Source organism: Euleptes europaea, chromosome 15 (genome assembly GCF_029931775.1).
Source record: "Euleptes europaea isolate rEulEur1 chromosome 15, rEulEur1.hap1, whole genome shotgun sequence".
Taxonomy (NCBI): domain Eukaryota; kingdom Metazoa; phylum Chordata; class Lepidosauria; order Squamata; family Sphaerodactylidae; genus Euleptes; species Euleptes europaea.
This window is the reverse complement of record NC_079326.1, coordinates 38,684,800-38,702,797: the sequence shown is the minus strand read 5'-3', so window position 1 is coordinate 38,702,797 and position 17,998 is coordinate 38,684,800. Positions and strand designations below refer to the sequence as shown.

Genomic DNA, 17,998 nt, shown 5'->3' with positions numbered 1-17,998 from the left:
GGGCCTTAAGTATCCATGATTCACTTTTTAAAATGCATTTGGAACACTGAATGTAAAGCCAGACTATGTTACCATTAGTCAAGGTGATATTTCTATTAAATTGAAAGGATTTCATTAGGCTAAAGTCTATATACAGAGTTAAGATTCCTTGGATTCCGTAAAATTATATGTTGTTATTGTGTTAAGGGCACTATTATATAAATGTGTCAACTAATTTTTTTAATCTTCTCTTTGGCTCACAAATACACGAATATACCAATAAACATTATTTAGAACTTCGATAATTATATAAATAGGATACATTACAAATGGAAGAAAATACAAGACAATTCTTTAGCATGGTAAATCTCTGCATAAAAAGAAGCAAAACAGTTCATATACCTAGAACTTGCTGTAAAACTATTACATTTAATTCCTCCCCTCCCATTTAACAATAATGTACACAATCTACACAAAATCAAATTCTAAAAAATACATCAATACGACAACTTGGCTACTACTATCCCCTGATATGGCAACTAAAGGGGACATACATGTATCTACTGGGTGTTTCTCTTTAGGTTTTGTTTCCTTCTTTTGTATGCCAGAGAAGCACTAACATTAATGTTTAAATAAGGTTAAACATTTTTTGTAGTTCCTAAGAATCTACATATTTAAAAACATATTCCTATCTAACTTCAGCTGGGTTACCACAAGTTAGCATGTTTACCATGTGATTTACTTTTGATGGAAACCATTAGTTTCTGTAAACCCCAATCCTAAATATGGGTACAATCCACATACCTAAGGACACAGGCTATCAAAAGTTAATTGCTCTTAAATTCCGCCGATATCAGTGGAGATTAACAGTGGGTTGAATGTGTAGGGTTGCCAACCTCCAGGTGGTGGCTGGAGATCTCCCACTATTACAACTGATCTCCAGGCTACAGAGATTAGTTCCCTTGGAGAAAATGGCCGCTTTGGCAATTGGACTCTATGGCATTGAAGTCCCTCCCCTCTCCAAACCCCGCCCTCTGCAGGCTCCACCCCCAAATTCTCCAGGTATTTCCCATCCCAGAGCTGGCAACCCTATGAATGTGCCAACTAAACGCAATAGAAGTTTTGCCACTAAGCACTGTGATGTGGGTTGCAACCCGTGCTACTCATAAATATTTCCCATTGAAATCAATGGGATAAACTCCCAAAGTACAATGGAGAACTGCGACAAAATCTGCCAAGCAAGCTCTGGTATGAGCCCTATGAACTGAATGGGGCCTTCCAAGAGCAATCCTTGACTAAGAACACCCACACTTTGAAAAACATGCTGTGGCTTACTCTTAGGTTTATCACTATTATTTATTTATTTATTTATTTATTTATGTATACTGTACATATATATTGTGCAGAGTTCTTATCTGGCTATGTTAATACAATTAGCTTTCTGCTAACTAGAATTACCAGGTTTATATAAGAGTCAACAATACATTTCAAGATGTTTAGTTGGATCTTGTGATGGAATCCGGCGGATTGTTTCCTGGCTTCCTCTTTCCCCAGCAGTCACCTGTGAGCCACATATAGGCAATGAAGGAGGTTGGGGGACCCAGGTGGATCAAAAGCCATGAAATGTGGTGGGCGGGCTGGCTACACTGAGGAGAAGAAAGCAGGTGAAACAGCTCCTCTTGCCTGTTCTGCGGGTGGTGCAAGAGACTCTAAGGTGATTTTTCTCACTTTCCACTCTTCAACGGAGCCGCCCATATTGCATCACAGTTCTTCGACCCTTGGTACTACTTTTTCGAGGCTCACAGGTGACTGCTGGGGAAAGCAAAGGTAGGAAAGATCTGCTTCCACCAGTGCTACATACAATCCAACCCAATATATACTTTCCCTTCAGTAAAATATGCTATTAATATTTCAGCAATTTTACAAGGGTGGTCATGGTAGTTTTTAAACAGAGTGCCTCAGAAGAATGGAACATTTAGAAAGGGTTTACCTTAAAATGCGTTCTACAGAACAGGTTTTTTTTTAAAAAGCCAGTACTGGAAAATAGTGCTTTAAAGAAGTACAGTCGGTTAATCAAGTGGATTACAGATCTTGCCCCAATCTTTCGATCTCCTCAATGAGGAAGTCAATGTCAGACTTGGTAGCTGCTGGATTCGAAACAACCATTCGGAAGAAGTTGACTTTATCTCCCTGAGGCTGATATCCAACCATCGTGGTACCGGATTCCATCATGAGGGCCTTGATTTTTGGTGCCACCTTTTGAATGAAGCAAAGGAGGGGGTAATAAGTTCAGAAAATGTTCCCCAGTTTCTAAAAGGGAATAAACCATAGCAGAGAGATTGTAGATTTTGAGTTTCAAAGAATATACAAAGAAAAACCCTAGATATTGTAAACTGAACGGGTTGGTAGGCACAGCCAGTACTTTCTGTTGGATACTTTAAAAAGCACTATGAAAAATAACAGACACCATTTCAAATTTTTAATTAAACCTTTACGTATTTTTGTCCCACTTCTTTACTTATGTTTCCAGGCAAATAATTATGTAAAAATATTTGGGGTACAGAGTGGTAAAAAAGAAAGAAAGAAAGCCATCAATATGAATTACAGTGATGGTATATTTGATCCTATACATTTATTTCAAAAATGTATATTCCATCTCTAAATTAGCATTCTCATTAAAAGTTAAACGACACGTTGTAACAAAAATATTCAAAAAGAAATGGTAACTGGCTGAATAAAAGTAAAATAGTGAAAGCCCGAGACACTTTAGTGCCAGAGACCAGAAATCAAAGTGGTATCTTTGTGGCGGTGAAAATATATTAACAAATTATCAATCAATTGATCCTGGCGATCAGTGGGGTGACAGATGTCGCAGCCAGATAGCCCTCAAATCCAACAAATTAAATAATTGGCAATTTACAGTCTTTTAATGTTGCCCCCCCCCCACAATCTACCACTACAGGTGGGCCAGTCCAGCTTGCCTCATGGAAAAGTTGGTCATGGCATTAAATTAAGAAACAACGACTTCTTCAATCTCTTCAACACAGCCTGGTCCATAAAATAGCTAATCCAGAGTGAATTTTAGGTAATTTACCGTGCATTTCTACAGAGAGTTACTCCATCAGATTTAATGTGTTTAGACTTGAGCAGCTCTGTGCAGGACTGTATGGATAGCCCTATAAACATATTGAATGCCACCAATCTGACTCTTTTATAACACTTGTTTCTTTGATACCTATGCCATTCTCTTGTATTATATGACTTAGTTTTGGTAAAGGTCTCTTTTCACACATTTTGAAGTATTTCAAGTTACGACTTGAAGCATAGTACAATTCAAACAAAGTGAAACTGATTCCAGTGTCTATATGAATAGTCGTACAATAGAATGGCCCAAAAATCTGAACCTCACATGACTACCAGACAGCTATATGCATATACTTAGAAGTTTTATATTTATAGGGAAATGTGACCCGTTTATTGAAAAACAATGAAATAGTTCATTATTAAGAATATAAGGAACTGCATACCCGATGTAATTTTTCTCTCCTCTCATCAGAGTCTGGAATACCCCTGAGACTTGGTGGAATGTACCAGAAACATACATTTGTATGTTCAGGCTGCAATAAAACAAGTAAGTTTTAATTTATTTAAACAATATCACAGGCAAATAAAACACTGATATGAAAACTGATCCCCCCCCCTCAACACACTTCCCAGACTAGGGAGAATCCTGCTTCTATCCACTTCGTGTCTACAAAATCAGTGGTTGTTTCACATAGTAATAAACAGTGATTATCAGTCTTATTGTGGTTCCAAGCCAGTATACAGCTGCCATCTTGGATTATCCATATCCCTTTTGCAATAGTTTGCAATACATATAAACTGCACCGTGGCCATTGATGGCACAGCCATAGCACGGCTGAGCCATCTCCTAGGCGGCGTGCTGTGACGCAGCCAACAATCCAACAGGGACGCTCCCCCAACCCCCCTGGAACTGCTGTATGGAGCTCCATGGGCTGCCCCTACGTTTTTGCTGGTGTAAGTGTGTGCAAGCAAATGTGGACATTCCCATGCCAAAAGGGCTAAGGGAGCTAATGCCAGCCCTGCTCCTGGGCATGCTCCCTTTGGCACCGGTGCAAACCCCTGCGCTGGAGGTGCGCTGTTGTGTGCTGCCAGCACCCATGCGTGGTGCTACCACTCCACTCTCCGGTGCCAGCGTAAGTGTCCTGGTGCCGGCATAAGTGCCCCTTAAACTGGCACAAGGGGCATTTATGCTGCTGCCTGGGTCAAACTGCCTTCTCCACACTTTCACCTCCCCCTTGTAGATTGCGCTGATAGCCAGGAACCAAAGACTTGACTATGGCTCAATTGAGGCACTAGCCCAGTGGAACTGTGCACTTGAATTCCCATCAGTATTGAAAACTGACTGTCAGTTTCAAAGGCATTTTGCTATGTAGACATGTAGTACGTCACGCTAAAACATCCTTGGGCTCATGGAACTTGTTTCATGATTCTCTGGAACCTGGGTATGTCCACATATAGTACCCATACTCAAGCAGAGTACACTTTCAGCACAAATTCTGTGTGGGGAAATTTAGTTGCAAGGTAGCCACCTCTCCCCCCAAAAAATTAGATGAGCATTGATTCAGTAATTAAAACCGAAATAGATGTTACAAACCCTTCTTTGATAGAAATTATAAACAGCAGGTCATGAAATAACAAAAGCACATTTATGTTCTATTGATTTCAACTGGATGTTAATGCAATCACTCCCATTGATATCACTGGGATTTTTGAAAACTTAATTTGGGACTTGATCGCACATTTGATTTTTATTCCCCAAATGTCCCTTGTGATTGGAAGAGCTGTGTGGTCCATGACTTACCTCTCCTTCAAAAACCATCTCAAACTCCTCTCTATTCTTAATTTTATTGTAGAGGTATTCTGATAATTCAAGACATTTGTTGATCTGACTTTCAAATCCTACCGTACCCTGTTTTGAACAGAAAAAATATTATCTCTGTACTGATCTTTTATACCCATCTGATGAGCTTGAGTTTATGGGAAAAGCTCAGTTGGCATTCAGTTACAAATTTTGCTGGTTATTCTTACTTAAATTTGAAGATTACCGGTACATAAATATTTTTGTGAAATTTTGCATTGTTCCATCTTCATTTTTAGTGTCATTAGAAATACAATCTTGAATCCACAATTTAATTTTACAGATTAAATCAGATTTTCTAGCTCATTTTTCATCTTAAAAATCTGTCCATCAATTACATTAAAGTTTTTTTAAAACACACGCACACACAATACTGACCTTACAAATAGAATTGTACTTGAATTAAGAGAGCTATTTGTTAAAATACCATAGCATTAGCAATTGTACATAAAGTATTGGTGGGATCAGTCTTTTGCAAAACAAACCTTGTGGCAATTATTTTGGTTTTTCTTAATTTCTCCAAAAACTCTCTTAAAATAAAAAGGTGGATCCCACAACTCTCTTCTTCTATGGACTGAAACTGATGTGGTGTGGGCAGCCCATTCCTAAAGGGGGGAAAGAGCCATGGCAGCCGGGAGTGGCAGAGCCGTGCCACCTCCTCTGAGGCTTCCCAGCTGCCACGGAGAGAAAAAAAGGGTATTAAAAAATAAACAGAGGAAAAATAGGGGGAAATTCCCCATTGAAAACAGCAAGGCTGTGCCACCAAAAAAGGTGGTGCTGCCCTGTGTCCGCTCAAGGGGATGTTCTCGGTGCAAATGGGATTAGGAAGCTGCCCAAAGGCAGCTCCACCCTGGGAACGCCTCCCCCATGCCGGCACAGCCGTTCTCTTCTAGAATTTAGTTCCTGGACTGGCTGTGCTGGTGGCAGGGGTCAGTGGAGCTTCGTCTCTTTCAGGCACCGGCATGTTTGCCCCCCTGATTAAGTGGCACCTACACCGGCATGAAGTCACACCGGCTCCTATGGTGATCCCCCCCCCTCAGAATTGCAGCCTGAGAGTTTTGTGAACAGAGGTCCCAGGTTTCCCCCCCCCCCTCAAAATCCAGGCATATGGAGCCCCAATTCGGATTGTGACCATGGTGCAAGGAGGGGGTGTAAACCTTCCTCCCTGTGCTACTTTCCCAATCTGAAATTACATTGGGGAGCTGTTACTATATTGGTACTTGTTTCCCATCAGTAAAAATAGCAGCTCTATGAGGTAACTTCAAATCAGGAAAGCAAAGGCTTAAACTTCCTTTCCCCGTACACTTTGGCCCTGATCCAAATAGGGCCCCGGGTACACCTGATTATACGATGAGAAAAAACACTGGGAGCTTCATTCACAAAAATTGTAATGCTACCTCTGATTGAACTTTGCTCTGGAGGAGGAATGCTTGCACAATTAAACATACGAGGGTTGTAGAATTCAACCTACAATAATTTCCTGAAGATGCAATCATTTCCAAACAATAAGGTATGGACATTTCCAATAAGTTCATTTCAGACTTTACAAGATGGAAACTCACATGGGAGAGAACGCTTACCCTTCACACTGCCCCCTCTCTTAACAGCTTTTCCTCTCCCCGTTTTCACTCCCTCCCTCTTAACAGCTTTTTCTTTCCCCTCACTTTCCCCATTTTCTCTCTGACAGTCCCCCTACATTTTTCATTCCTCCCATTCCCCTCACTATGTTTTCTTTCTTTCTTTCTTTCTTTCTTTCTTTCTTTCTTTCTTTCTTTCTTTCTTTCTTTCTTTCTTTCTTTCTTTCTTTCTTTCTTTCTTTCTTTCTTTCTTTCTTTCTTTCTTTCTTTCTTTCTTTCTTGATGCTGTCAGGTGAGAGGTGCCTAGGCCCAGGCTCTACTGCTTTGGTTGCTGGGAAACCTCATGATGCTGACTGTGATCTCTGTAGGCATTCTTGGTTTTGAGGAAAGTGTAATACAAACCATCTTTTTAACTTTTTGGATTTTCTGTAAACCTTGGGGCCCCTCACATCTGTAGAAAAATGTCCCCTATTCGTACATGGGCTTATTTTGTGGATTTTTCTATCCGCAATTTAACTATGCTCAGCATTAGATATATCATTTTTTACCTTGGCTTTCCACATCAACCAGAATTTGAATATGTCAACATGGCGGCCGCACTGTATTGCTTTATCTCCAGTGTCATAGGTTATATCATATTGCTTGTCTTGCTGAAACAGATATCCTGCACACATCTGGTTGCAACCTTGAAGTATACCCTGTTGTGAAAACATGTTCTTTATACATGTATGAAATTTAGCAACTAGTAACATATATTGCAGTAGACATCAGACTTATATACAAAAAAGTCTATTTAGATATAGTGATTTCCAAGGAAATATATTTTGGAATTTTAAGCACACCTAGACCTCTTTTTTTGTTTCAACAGCTCCCCTCAACACATGGCCTTGTAGCTAATGTAAAAATAGAAAGAAACTATCTGGTGTACAAACATTATTTGTTGCCCATTCACAACTAATTCATCTGGCTCTTAGACGTATTTTGTGGCTATTAACCATCTATATTTTAAAGACAAAATCAGTGGCACTAGTCCTGTCTATGAGTTGCATGCACTGGGTAGGACAAGAGTACTCATACTCCACCCATCCTTTGTTGGTATGCCAGCATTAAAAAAAAATACTCTGGTGCAGTATATCCTTATGCCACTGAGAGGCCAATGTTTAGTTACCCTTATTCCAGTGGGACTCCACTAATACAAGATAGGAAACTAGATGTTGTTGGTGATGTGGTGAGGGAGGAGCAAACCCCAGGTTCAATCCTGTGCTTGATCACGTATTGATTCTGCCCCAGACTGAACATGCTCTATTCCTTGAAGTATTTTACACCACTGAAGATTATTCATAAGAGCCAGTGTTCTAATATCCCCATCCACAAGTTGTTTGGGTGTAAAATATCACATCATGGTCGCTAAATCTGTTTAATTCATACATATTTTGGCCACATTTTCCAAGATATAGGAAAATCTGATACTGGTTATGGGCAACAAAAGGGCAAAGAGATTCAGCAGCTGCTATACAGCATGCTCTGTTATAAGTAAGCATACTCAGTAGCATTCAGAGACAAAATCTAACAGGAGGCTTTTCCCGACTCTACACTGTCATGCATAGGATAATAAATTACATCAGGACCATTGGCACAGGGGAAACACTGGGGTGGACTGTAAGAGATCTTATGTATCTACACACTTAACTACAGTTGACAAATATGGATGACACATAATATGGATATACCCCCCATTGTTTTAATAAAACAAATCTCTTTCAGAATTCTCTGCACCGTTACCAAATTACAATCCCCGGAGGAAACCATAACAACTATACTAGTATAAACACCATGGGTTGTAGTAAATGAGCATGTGAGCAAAGCAGAGCTTGCCTATGTCCTGGTCCCACTGTGGAAGATCACAGACCTCTAAAACCATGCTAGGCATAATGTCGTGGTAAGCAGCGGGAAGAGAGATTTGGCAAAAATTGCCCCCTCTTTAGAAGTGTTATTCTGCTGGTGGAAAAAGAACGGTCGCAGGATATCAACCCAGTATATGTTTTATAGTGTTGGTAAGCCAAAAACTTTGATTTTACCTTTTCCCGAAGGAGAATGGCAGAACACTGTAATAAAACTCCCATCATCTTGTGTGGATTCCATGTGACAGAATTGGCTCTGCACAGGAAAGAACATAGTAAGCAGATCTATAACCTCTCTTACAGTCTTTCAGCTTATCAATGTTCTAAGAAAGCATTTCAGTAATCCACGCTTTTGGGAACAATAATTAAATCCTCAAATCCACCCCCCCCACAAGATACTTCTGTTTACATTGAAAGATAATTCTTGCCAGTGATGGGATCTCTCTAACCTGTACCAAGGAAGATACTGCAGGAAGATTTTTGAGTAATAACTCAATTTTGAGGAGACTTTCATCTCAAAAATTAAATCCTAAGCAAAATTTAATTATCAGCAAGTCCACAATGACTCCATCTGAGTCCACTGGCTCCATCTGAGTTATGTGGAAATATCTCAATTTATTTGCAAATAGGGCTATACTGAAACAGAATTGTTCAGGAGGGGAACAGAGGTGACGTTTGAACTGTATGTGGAAAATCTGCAGGTACATCCCCTCCCTTAGTTCACTGTTTATTTTATGTATTGCCTTGTTGTTAGTGCATTGTTTCCTGATCTTTGTAATCCATTCTTCCTACATTATTATACGTATTATACTGTTTTATTTCATTGTTTCTCATCTTTGTAACCCTATAATATTTTATATGTATGATACTGTTTTATTGCACTTTTTAAAATTCTATAAGCTGCTTCAAGTCTCAGCAAGAAAGGTGAACTAGAAATGAATAAAATAAGTAAAAATGCTTATATCCAGTTGCAGCGTGCAGCTGGTAACAAGAAGTTATTTTTTTCTTAACTGGGTGGAGAATTCCTATACTATTAGAACCAGGTATCTGAGATTATCTGTCCATATTTAATTTGTGACACAAGCAATATCATATTTTATAACTTTGGGCTGCCAAAAGTGGGAATCAAAGAGGAAAGCTGTTCTTTCGTGATTAATTTTACTATTTAAGAGACCATACAGATGAGCTGATACAGTAATGAGTGACAATTAACTACTGTCAGAACTATGCTTATTGGCCAATATTATAACTTCATTCCTGGAAGAGATGCTTTCTGGAAGCAACCCTAAGAAGAACAGCAGTGTGACAATTTCCATTCTTTTAAAGCAGGTTCAAGTGAATAGGCTATTCGGCTGCACATTGGGATTTAACAGAAATGCTGATATAAGACCACACCAGTTATTTCCTTAGGACAGCAATTCCTATTTTCTCCCTGGAGGGAGGGCTCCAGCAAGTGACAAGTAAATCTGCTGTCAAGAAGGAAACCATCTTGTGAGTCAAGGTGTTCAAATGTAGCAACTTCCATAAGTAGGGCCACATAAAGTTCTGAAGACATCTAGAGTCATCCCACCCATAACTCAATCAGCCAGTCTTTGGACAGATGGACTTGGATCCCATGGTAAATTTCTGCTAATGGAAAGGGGAGCATTTTTCTGATTGCCCACTTCTGCAGATTTCTTTTCTCCCCCTCATCGGGTTCTGGGGGTTGGGTCTCCTGCCCCCCAGGAGTAGCATTTTTGGGATGCAACTGGAGCACAGGAGTACGGAAGTCCCATTCCACTAATTCCACCTTCTGTTATAGCCGAAAACCGGGAATCGCCTATTTGGCTTCAGGAAGATTCCCGGGTTTCGGTATTCGGTCTACCCAAAACACAAATATTGCAGAAACGGCTAATTTCGGGTTTATTTTCGGTTCAGGTATATCGGTATGCACAACCCTACTCTTAACTACTACACAGCACTGTGGTGAATTTTTTTGACATTTGGTTTTAAAAGTTGTGTAATATCTGTGAGATAGGGATATATTTCTTCCTAGGTATTTGTGAAATGCCATGAATAGCTGGGGAGGCCTCTAAACAAATAAAAATATCAATATGTGTGTGTGTGTGTGTGTGTGTGTGTGTGTGTGCGATTTTGCCATTAAGTCACACCCTGGTCAAAAAAAGGTTGGGAACCACTGTCATAGGGTTTTCAAGGCAAGAGATGTTCGGAGGTGGTTTGTCGTTGCCTGCCTTTGCTTGGGTTGAGATAGTTCTGAGAGAACTGTGACTACAAAGGGTGATATACCTTTCTATTCCATTCAGCTTATGACGATGCTTTCTGGACATGAGTAATCCACCTCCCCAAGCAGCCTGAAAGTGATGGAAGAAAAATTTAAAGTCTTCAGAATGTCTTCAACTCCCTAGATAAACATGGTTAATCCTGTCAATGACATCTGCATTGAATTTCTGATGAAAATAAGTACACATGCAGTAGCTTTAGAATAGGTTTCACACTTCCCCTGGAACAAGAACAGATTGGACACATTTCCCTAAGGTCTCAGCATGACACAAATAATAGATAAATAATCCTGCTGAAGCTCTCTCCTTCCTTCAATAAACATTGTTTCTTAAGGTACTCACATCTACATGGAGCCAAAGGTTATATTTTTCACAAATATCTGCAATCTCCTGAATTGGATCAAAGGCCCCGTAAACTGTTGTGCCAGCGGTTGCATTCACATAAAGGGGAACATATCCCTGTGAGGTAAAACAGGTGAAGAAATACAAATTATCAAGAAATACAAATGTCAGATTTAGCTGCTAAAAGTGGAATTGAAACTACTTTAAATTGCAATGGATCTTCCTGGGTTCTTTTGCTAGTGTGTGTGTGTGTGGGGGGGGGAGGGAGAATAGTGTTAACCATTACATTTTCTTTCCTCAGTCTTTCTGAAAACCCTCAGGAAACCCTATGTCCAACAAATAGAAAAGGGTATCATAGGAAGGGATTTGTTCCATGGAAACCTATTGTGTATGTGTAAAGTGCTGTCAAGTCGCAACCAACTTATGGCAACCCAGTAGGGTTTTCATGACTAAGAGACTAACAGAGGTGGTTTGCCATTGCCTTCCTCTGCATAGAGACCCTGGTATTCCTTGGTGGTCTCCCATCTGAGTACTAACCCTTTACAGCTTCTGAGATCTGACAAGATCAGGCTAGCCTGGGCCATCCAGATCAGGGTGGAAACCTATTACACATACTACATAAATAAATAATAATATATTCAAGGTGTCAGTCTTTCACTCATGGGTGGTAATACAATTCATGGGTGGTAATACAATTCATGGGTGGTAATACAAGTCTGAAAAGTTCACAGAGGTTAATCTTTTCCCCACCTTCCTTTCCCCACACTAGCCCTGTATGAAATCTGCTGAGAAGCTGGGAACTGATATAAGCAAAAGGCATCACGAGAGGTGCAGTAGAGAAGGTGTGTTGTGTGAATCACCCAACATCCACTTGTGCAAATGGAAAACCTGCTCTCTTGTGTTTCCTCTTTCAAGGGAAAAGCGATGAGATATGCTTTTACCCAATTCCCCTTTCTCACTTCAACCCCCATGCTGTAGTGCATTTGTTTATGAATGTCCACTGATCCTCAGCAGAGTAATTTTGGGGTGTGCTGGAAATCACTAGGGTGAGGTGGGTAACATCCTTCTGTGCAAACCCTTAAATTCAACCCCATGTCTTTCTATAATTACCTCAAAGGTAGAGTATTCTTGAGAATACAATCAATGTATCTGGCAAGCCTAGCTTTTGTTTATTTGCTTTATGTCAGTGATGGGCCTTGATGTATACTGGATTAATTCTGATGTTGTTCCCTGAACAGATCTCATAGGGAGACAATTGCAAAAAAACCATGAACTTACAGTGGAGAGAAAGCATTTCAGTGAATCCCTCCCTATACAATAGGTACATATTGTATAGTAGATATGATGATGATGGTCTTTTGTTGAAATTCAAACAGATGTGTGATTTAGCATAATGCTGAGTTGTTGACATTGTTATAGCAGAGTATCCAATTATAATTTTTAAAATAAAATTTAATCCTCTTGAGTTGTGTGCAATTGGACATCAAGGATGAGTTTTTCTGGGGAAGACCAAGAGAATCTAGTGAAGCATTCTGCTTCGGACAGGCAACAGCTCCCAGTCAGATGTTTGTGGACAAGCAAGATAACAAGGAGAGGGCCATTCCTAGGTGCTTGTGCCCAGCCTTTGTTTCTCAGAGGTATCTTGCTTCTGAACATGGAAGTTCCACTTAGCCAGTTAGTGTTCTGAATTTATGCAGAAAGCAGAAATATGGCTTATTCATTGCAATAGTAATACGAAATACATAAAGACAACAACAAAAATTACCTTTTGTTTGGCTTCCAAAATCTTGGCTTCCAAATCACTTGGTATTATTTTGCCCCTGTAATAGCAATGAAAGAAAACCCAAGATTTTTTTTAAAAACTACTAAGCAAAAAAAGCGGTCCAGCAGCAGCTGAATTAAATTATATAAATCTTGTTAACAGGCCATTAGCAGCTCCATACCAGCACAGTTATTACTGCATATAATGCCATGTAAACAACATGTAATGACCTACCTTTGATTACACTTTACCAAAATCACATTTTCAGTTCCAAAGCCAAGTGCAGATCCAGCCTTTTTCATGGAATAGTGACTCTGCAATAAGAACAGCGACAAAAACAGACCAACTTAAAAATGAATTGTAAAACACTGCCAGCGGAGGGACCACTTCATGCTATGTGCTAATGTCACACATTAAAAAGGGGCCACCATCATGCACAGTTGATCAATGGTGTCTGTTTCTTGGCAACAGCAGAGTGAATGCAGTCATGACCGGGAACAGGTAAAGTCCAGTAAGAAATAGTCTGATAATTTTCAGAAACTGAAACGAAGGATCTCCACATGCTATAAGTATTAATTAAAAAAAATGTTTGGGACTGCGTTTTCAGAATGCTATCAGGAGAGGCTGAGGCAGTACTTAAGAGTATCTATGTACTTAACATCTCAAAAACTGCAAAGCAAAAAGTGACAGGGCCTTCCCTTCCCCCACTCTGTGCTCGCCTCTGTCTCTTGGTGCTTTCCCTCGCCCCTTCCCCACGGCAGTTGGGGTGTGGGCATAGGGTTGCCAACCTCCAGGTCCTAGCTGGAGATCTCCCACTATTACAACTGATCTCCAGCCGACAGAGATCAGCAGAGACCTTTGAAAGACTTTTTGCCCTTTGATTGTATATTTTGTACATACTGTGTGTTGGTTATAGTGTGGTTACTTGTGTTTGTACATTGTATGTATATAGGTATCTCAGTAGCTTATATAAATTGCACCTTGTTTGTAAATGTTCTTCGCTCCTATACTATTTTCCTAACCTTTGGTATTAGTATAGAGGTGCCTGTTTCTCCCCCAGTACCTGGAGGCTGGCAACCCTAGGCATTGATAATGTTTCTGTAACTATTATAAGGTACTAAAAGAAACCCACCTCAAATGTTTTGGAAAATTCATTACTTTTTCGTCAGTTTATTCTGTAATATATCCAATAGCAAGCTTTAAATTCTTCTAAGACTCTTGCTGTGTGCCCACCCCCACAGGAATCTTTTTGCTTCCTTCCTTCCCAATCCATGCTACAACCCCAAATGTCATTCTGGTGGAAGAGTGCACTAACGGAGAAAATCCTGAAATCAGTGTGGCCAGTTATTGCGCACAGTAAAACCCCGGCAAGTTTGAATGGCATGTTGTATGATGTGCATACATATTGCAAAACTTAAGGAGCTTACAGAGTAAATTGTATTTATTACTAGTAAATAATTCTGGGCATAGTAGCTACGTATTTACACAGTAAAACCCCAGCACATCTGCCCCAAGAAAGATTTTTAAGCAGACTCCAAGAGGCAGCCATTTCATGTACACTGTCCCAAAAGTTAACTATTAATGGCAGAGATGGTGGTCCTATCTCAAGCCCTCCTAGATGGAAGGCCCTACTCTCCTCCCAAGCCAAAGATGCTTACTCTGAGGACTTCTCTTCAAATAGGGAGCTCTCTCTCTGCTGGAGAATGTTTCATGGTGATATCATAATGATCCTCTGACAGCCATGTAAAAGATGGAAACCTGCCAGCAATTAATGGTTCATTTTGAGGTAAATTTCCTGTGACAGCTGCAGACTCCCAAAAGCTGAAATTTGGGATGGAAGGAATGAAATGAGGCATTGTCACTGGACAGATGGGAATGGGAAAGCATCATCCTTTGCCCTCCCCCAGTAATTACAGTAATTATAATTAATCAGCCTCACATGAGGCAATTGAGCTCACGTGTTCTGAGGTAAAAAGGACCAGTTTCGGCACTGCAGCCATGCCTTTGGTTTTGACTTCTGGGAAATACTTGTAGCGGGCTGCCATGATGCTATACATATTGGATATAGCACCACCTGTAATAGAGTACATGATAATAAAATATTAGGTGGGGATAGAGAAATGAGAGGGGAAAAACCCGATCCAAGGTGTAAAACAAAGGTGTCTGAACCGTTGTTCCACCTGAACAAAAGTAGAAAAGCATCTTTATGAAATGTGCTGTGAACACTTCAATCAAGCATGCAAGAATTTATAATTTAGATTCATTGGACTAAATGTTTTTAAAGAGAAAGGGTTGGATATTTTTGTGTAGATGGAAGCTCATGATTTCTGCTCTGTTCCCAATGGTCCCTTGACCCTCAGGAGCATCTTTGGAGGCAGGGTTTAGGGGCTCACAGTGAAGATACATTCCATAGGCAGAACCACCCATGTGGTACTCTAATCCAAGATAGAATAAACAATTCTGATTTCTCAAAGGATCTCCCATTCATACTGACAGTGTTAACAAAGTGACTTTTCAAAGGATGCTCCAGAATACACTGAAGTTCCCCAGAAGCTTTCTGGCATGCCTCAAAGTGATCAGGAATGGTGAACAAACTTTCCCAAAAGATGGCTTGTCAAGCCCTAGTAAAGTCATAACTGTATCCACAGATTATTTTTAAAAGGCCTTGTGGGTAATCTAAGAGTAACTAATACATTAGGTGGAACATTGCTTTTCTTAATATACACTTCAAGGCATATATTTGTCTGCTTCCAGCACTACCTACAGTTTAGCATTTGGGGCAAAATATCAAGAATGGAACCTACCAGGTGAGAAGATACCATCTCCATCTTTATTTGACCATCCAATAATCTCTCTCATTTTTCGAAGTGTTATTTGCTCCATGAGCACAAAAACAGGCGCAATTTCATACGTAAACCTGGACAAATGGATATACAAAGGGAAATTAAAAAAGTTATCAAGACCTACTCCACAATGATAAGTACAAAATGGTTTATAGTTTCAGGGGTTTAATAGTACAGCCTTACAATTCACCCTGATTTGTAACGATAGTCTGTTTTAGAGGAAAGCAAGAAAGGGAAGGACAGGCCTATCTGGCAAAGCAAGCACGAAACCTTGTCTTTGAGTCTACCAGAAGCTTTTCAAGATGGTGAAAAAAGGATTGAGCTAAAAGCAAGGAGGGCAGTTTTTGTGAAAACTTTCAGCAATGATTCCCCCACCCCGCACTGCTGCTGTAGAGGACAAGTATCTACTCAGCATGATGGCTCCAGAAAATAGTACTCCCAATTAGCTTCTTGTGCCTCAGTGATGTCATCATATTGCAACGCTAGGAATTTAACCTGGGCCCTTCTGTATGCAAAGCAGATGCTCTGCTACTGAGCTATGCCCCCTAGTTATAACTGTAACTACAGTGCTGGTTAGTGCCAAAAAATGCTAGACTTTAAATGCTTGGGGGGTGTTCAAAGTGCTAGATTCATATTTGCACAACGTGTATTGCCAGAACTAGAGTTATGGAAGTAGTAGACATCAGCGGACTATTCACAAAGATAATAGGAAATATTGAACTTGAGGCTTCAGACCCATCCCAATGCAATTATTTATGTGGATTTATTCTACATATAGCCTCCAAGGACAACTAATTATACAATGCCACACAATCAATGCCTGTCAAGAGTAATTAAAAAGGATGATTTTCTAATTACCAGTTACAGATAACAAGAAAGCAGTCCATTGCTTTATCCATCCCAATGCAGGCCAGAAACACTGTATAGGTCTAATATGTCACGTATTCTGTGCTCTAAAAATGTCAATGCAATATGATAGGGTCTGTTTTGTTCCATTTGGAGACCAAGAAAAGACTAAGGTAGAATGACTGTTGGCATAAACAATATTGTATGGGAAACGGTCCCTCTGTTAAAGTTGCACAGCAAAACTTTTATTCAGCATTATATAGCGGAGAGGGAGACCCATGCTGGAAACAGAACAAAAGAGAACCAAACAGAACTGTAGCTCATAGACATAGCCCAGCCCAGCCCAATCTCATCTCAGATGCTAAAGAGGGTCTGCCATAATAAGTAATTGGATGGGAGACCACCAAGAAAGTATAAGGTCACTACACAAAGGCAGGCAGTGGCAAACCACCTCTAAACAAAAGAACATAAGAACAGCCATGCTGGATCAGACCAAGGCCTAGGGTTGCCAGGTCCTTCTTTGCCACAGGCGTGAGGTTTTTGGGGTGGAGCCTGAGGAGGGCGGGGTTTGGGGAGGGGAGGGACTTCAATGCCATAGAGTTCAATTGCCAAAGTGGCCATTTTCCCCAGGGGAACTGATCTCTATCGGCTGGAGATCAGTTGTAATAGCAGGAGATCTCCAACTAGTACCTGGAGGTTGGAAACCCTATCAAGGCCCATCAAGTCCAGCAGTCAGTTCACACAGTGGCCAGATGCCTCTAGGAATCCCACAAACAAGACGACTACAGTAGCATTATCCTGCCTGTATTCCACAGCACCTGAATGCAGGATCTCTTGCCTTGAAAACCCTACGGGGTCACCATAAGTTGGCTGCAACCTGATGGCACTTTCTACCACCACCACCATTCAATAAATAAAACCAGATATATAGAATACCACAAATTTTCATTCAAGCCTAGTCTTTACTGCTGCTACAGAAAAAATCAGAGGCCTGAGCCTTAACAAATGCAACAGACATTACATAAGACAAGAGGGTGTTTCCTATGTCTTGAAACCCCTCCTTTGTTATCCTGAGGGCTGCTTCATATATAATATAAATTACTAGGTAAGTACTTGTATAGCTTTCTGTAGCATGTAGTAAGGTAAAGGTCCCCTGTGCAAGCACCGGGTCATTCCTGACCCATGGGGTGACGTCACATCCTGACGTTTACTAGGCAGACTTTGTTTACGGGGTGGTTTGCCAGTGCCTTCCCCAGTCATCTTCCCTTTACCCCCAGCAAGCTGGGTACTCATTTTACTGACTTTGGAAGGATGGAAGGCTGAGTCAACCTTGAGCCGGCTACCTGAAACCAACTTCTGTTGGGATCGAACTCAGGTCGTGAGCAGAGCTTGGACTGCAGTACTGCAGCTTACCACTCTGCGCCACGGGGCTCCTTTTCTGTAGCATGTACACTGGGTTAAAAAAAAGTTGCCAATTCTCTTGCATGTCATGGGGTACGCTGTGAATATACATGGCGGTGTCCGGTG

General features: G+C 40.5%; 1 protein-coding gene across 1 annotated transcript in view; it reads right to left on the bottom strand.

Annotated features, from left to right (window-relative positions):
- Nucleotides 1-2,006: 2,006 nt before the first annotated feature.
- The window catches only part of GAD1 (glutamate decarboxylase 1), a 51,385-nt gene continuing 35,393 nt past the window's right edge, over nt 2,007-17,998 (bottom strand). Inside the window, exons 6-16 of the mRNA XM_056861042.1 lie at nt 15,587-15,699; nt 14,741-14,856; nt 13,017-13,096; nt 12,786-12,840; nt 11,021-11,137; nt 10,686-10,750; nt 8,577-8,655; nt 7,047-7,196; nt 4,865-4,972; nt 3,507-3,596; nt 2,007-2,235 (exon numbers count right to left, since the gene is read on the bottom strand). Of these exons, the coding sequence (XP_056717020.1) occupies nt 2,062-2,235; nt 3,507-3,596; nt 4,865-4,972; nt 7,047-7,196; nt 8,577-8,655; nt 10,686-10,750; nt 11,021-11,137; nt 12,786-12,840; nt 13,017-13,096; nt 14,741-14,856; nt 15,587-15,699 (1,147 nt within the window). The 3' untranslated portion in view covers nt 2,007-2,061. The remainder of the gene's footprint in view (nt 2,236-3,506; nt 3,597-4,864; nt 4,973-7,046; nt 7,197-8,576; nt 8,656-10,685; nt 10,751-11,020; nt 11,138-12,785; nt 12,841-13,016; nt 13,097-14,740; nt 14,857-15,586; nt 15,700-17,998) is intronic.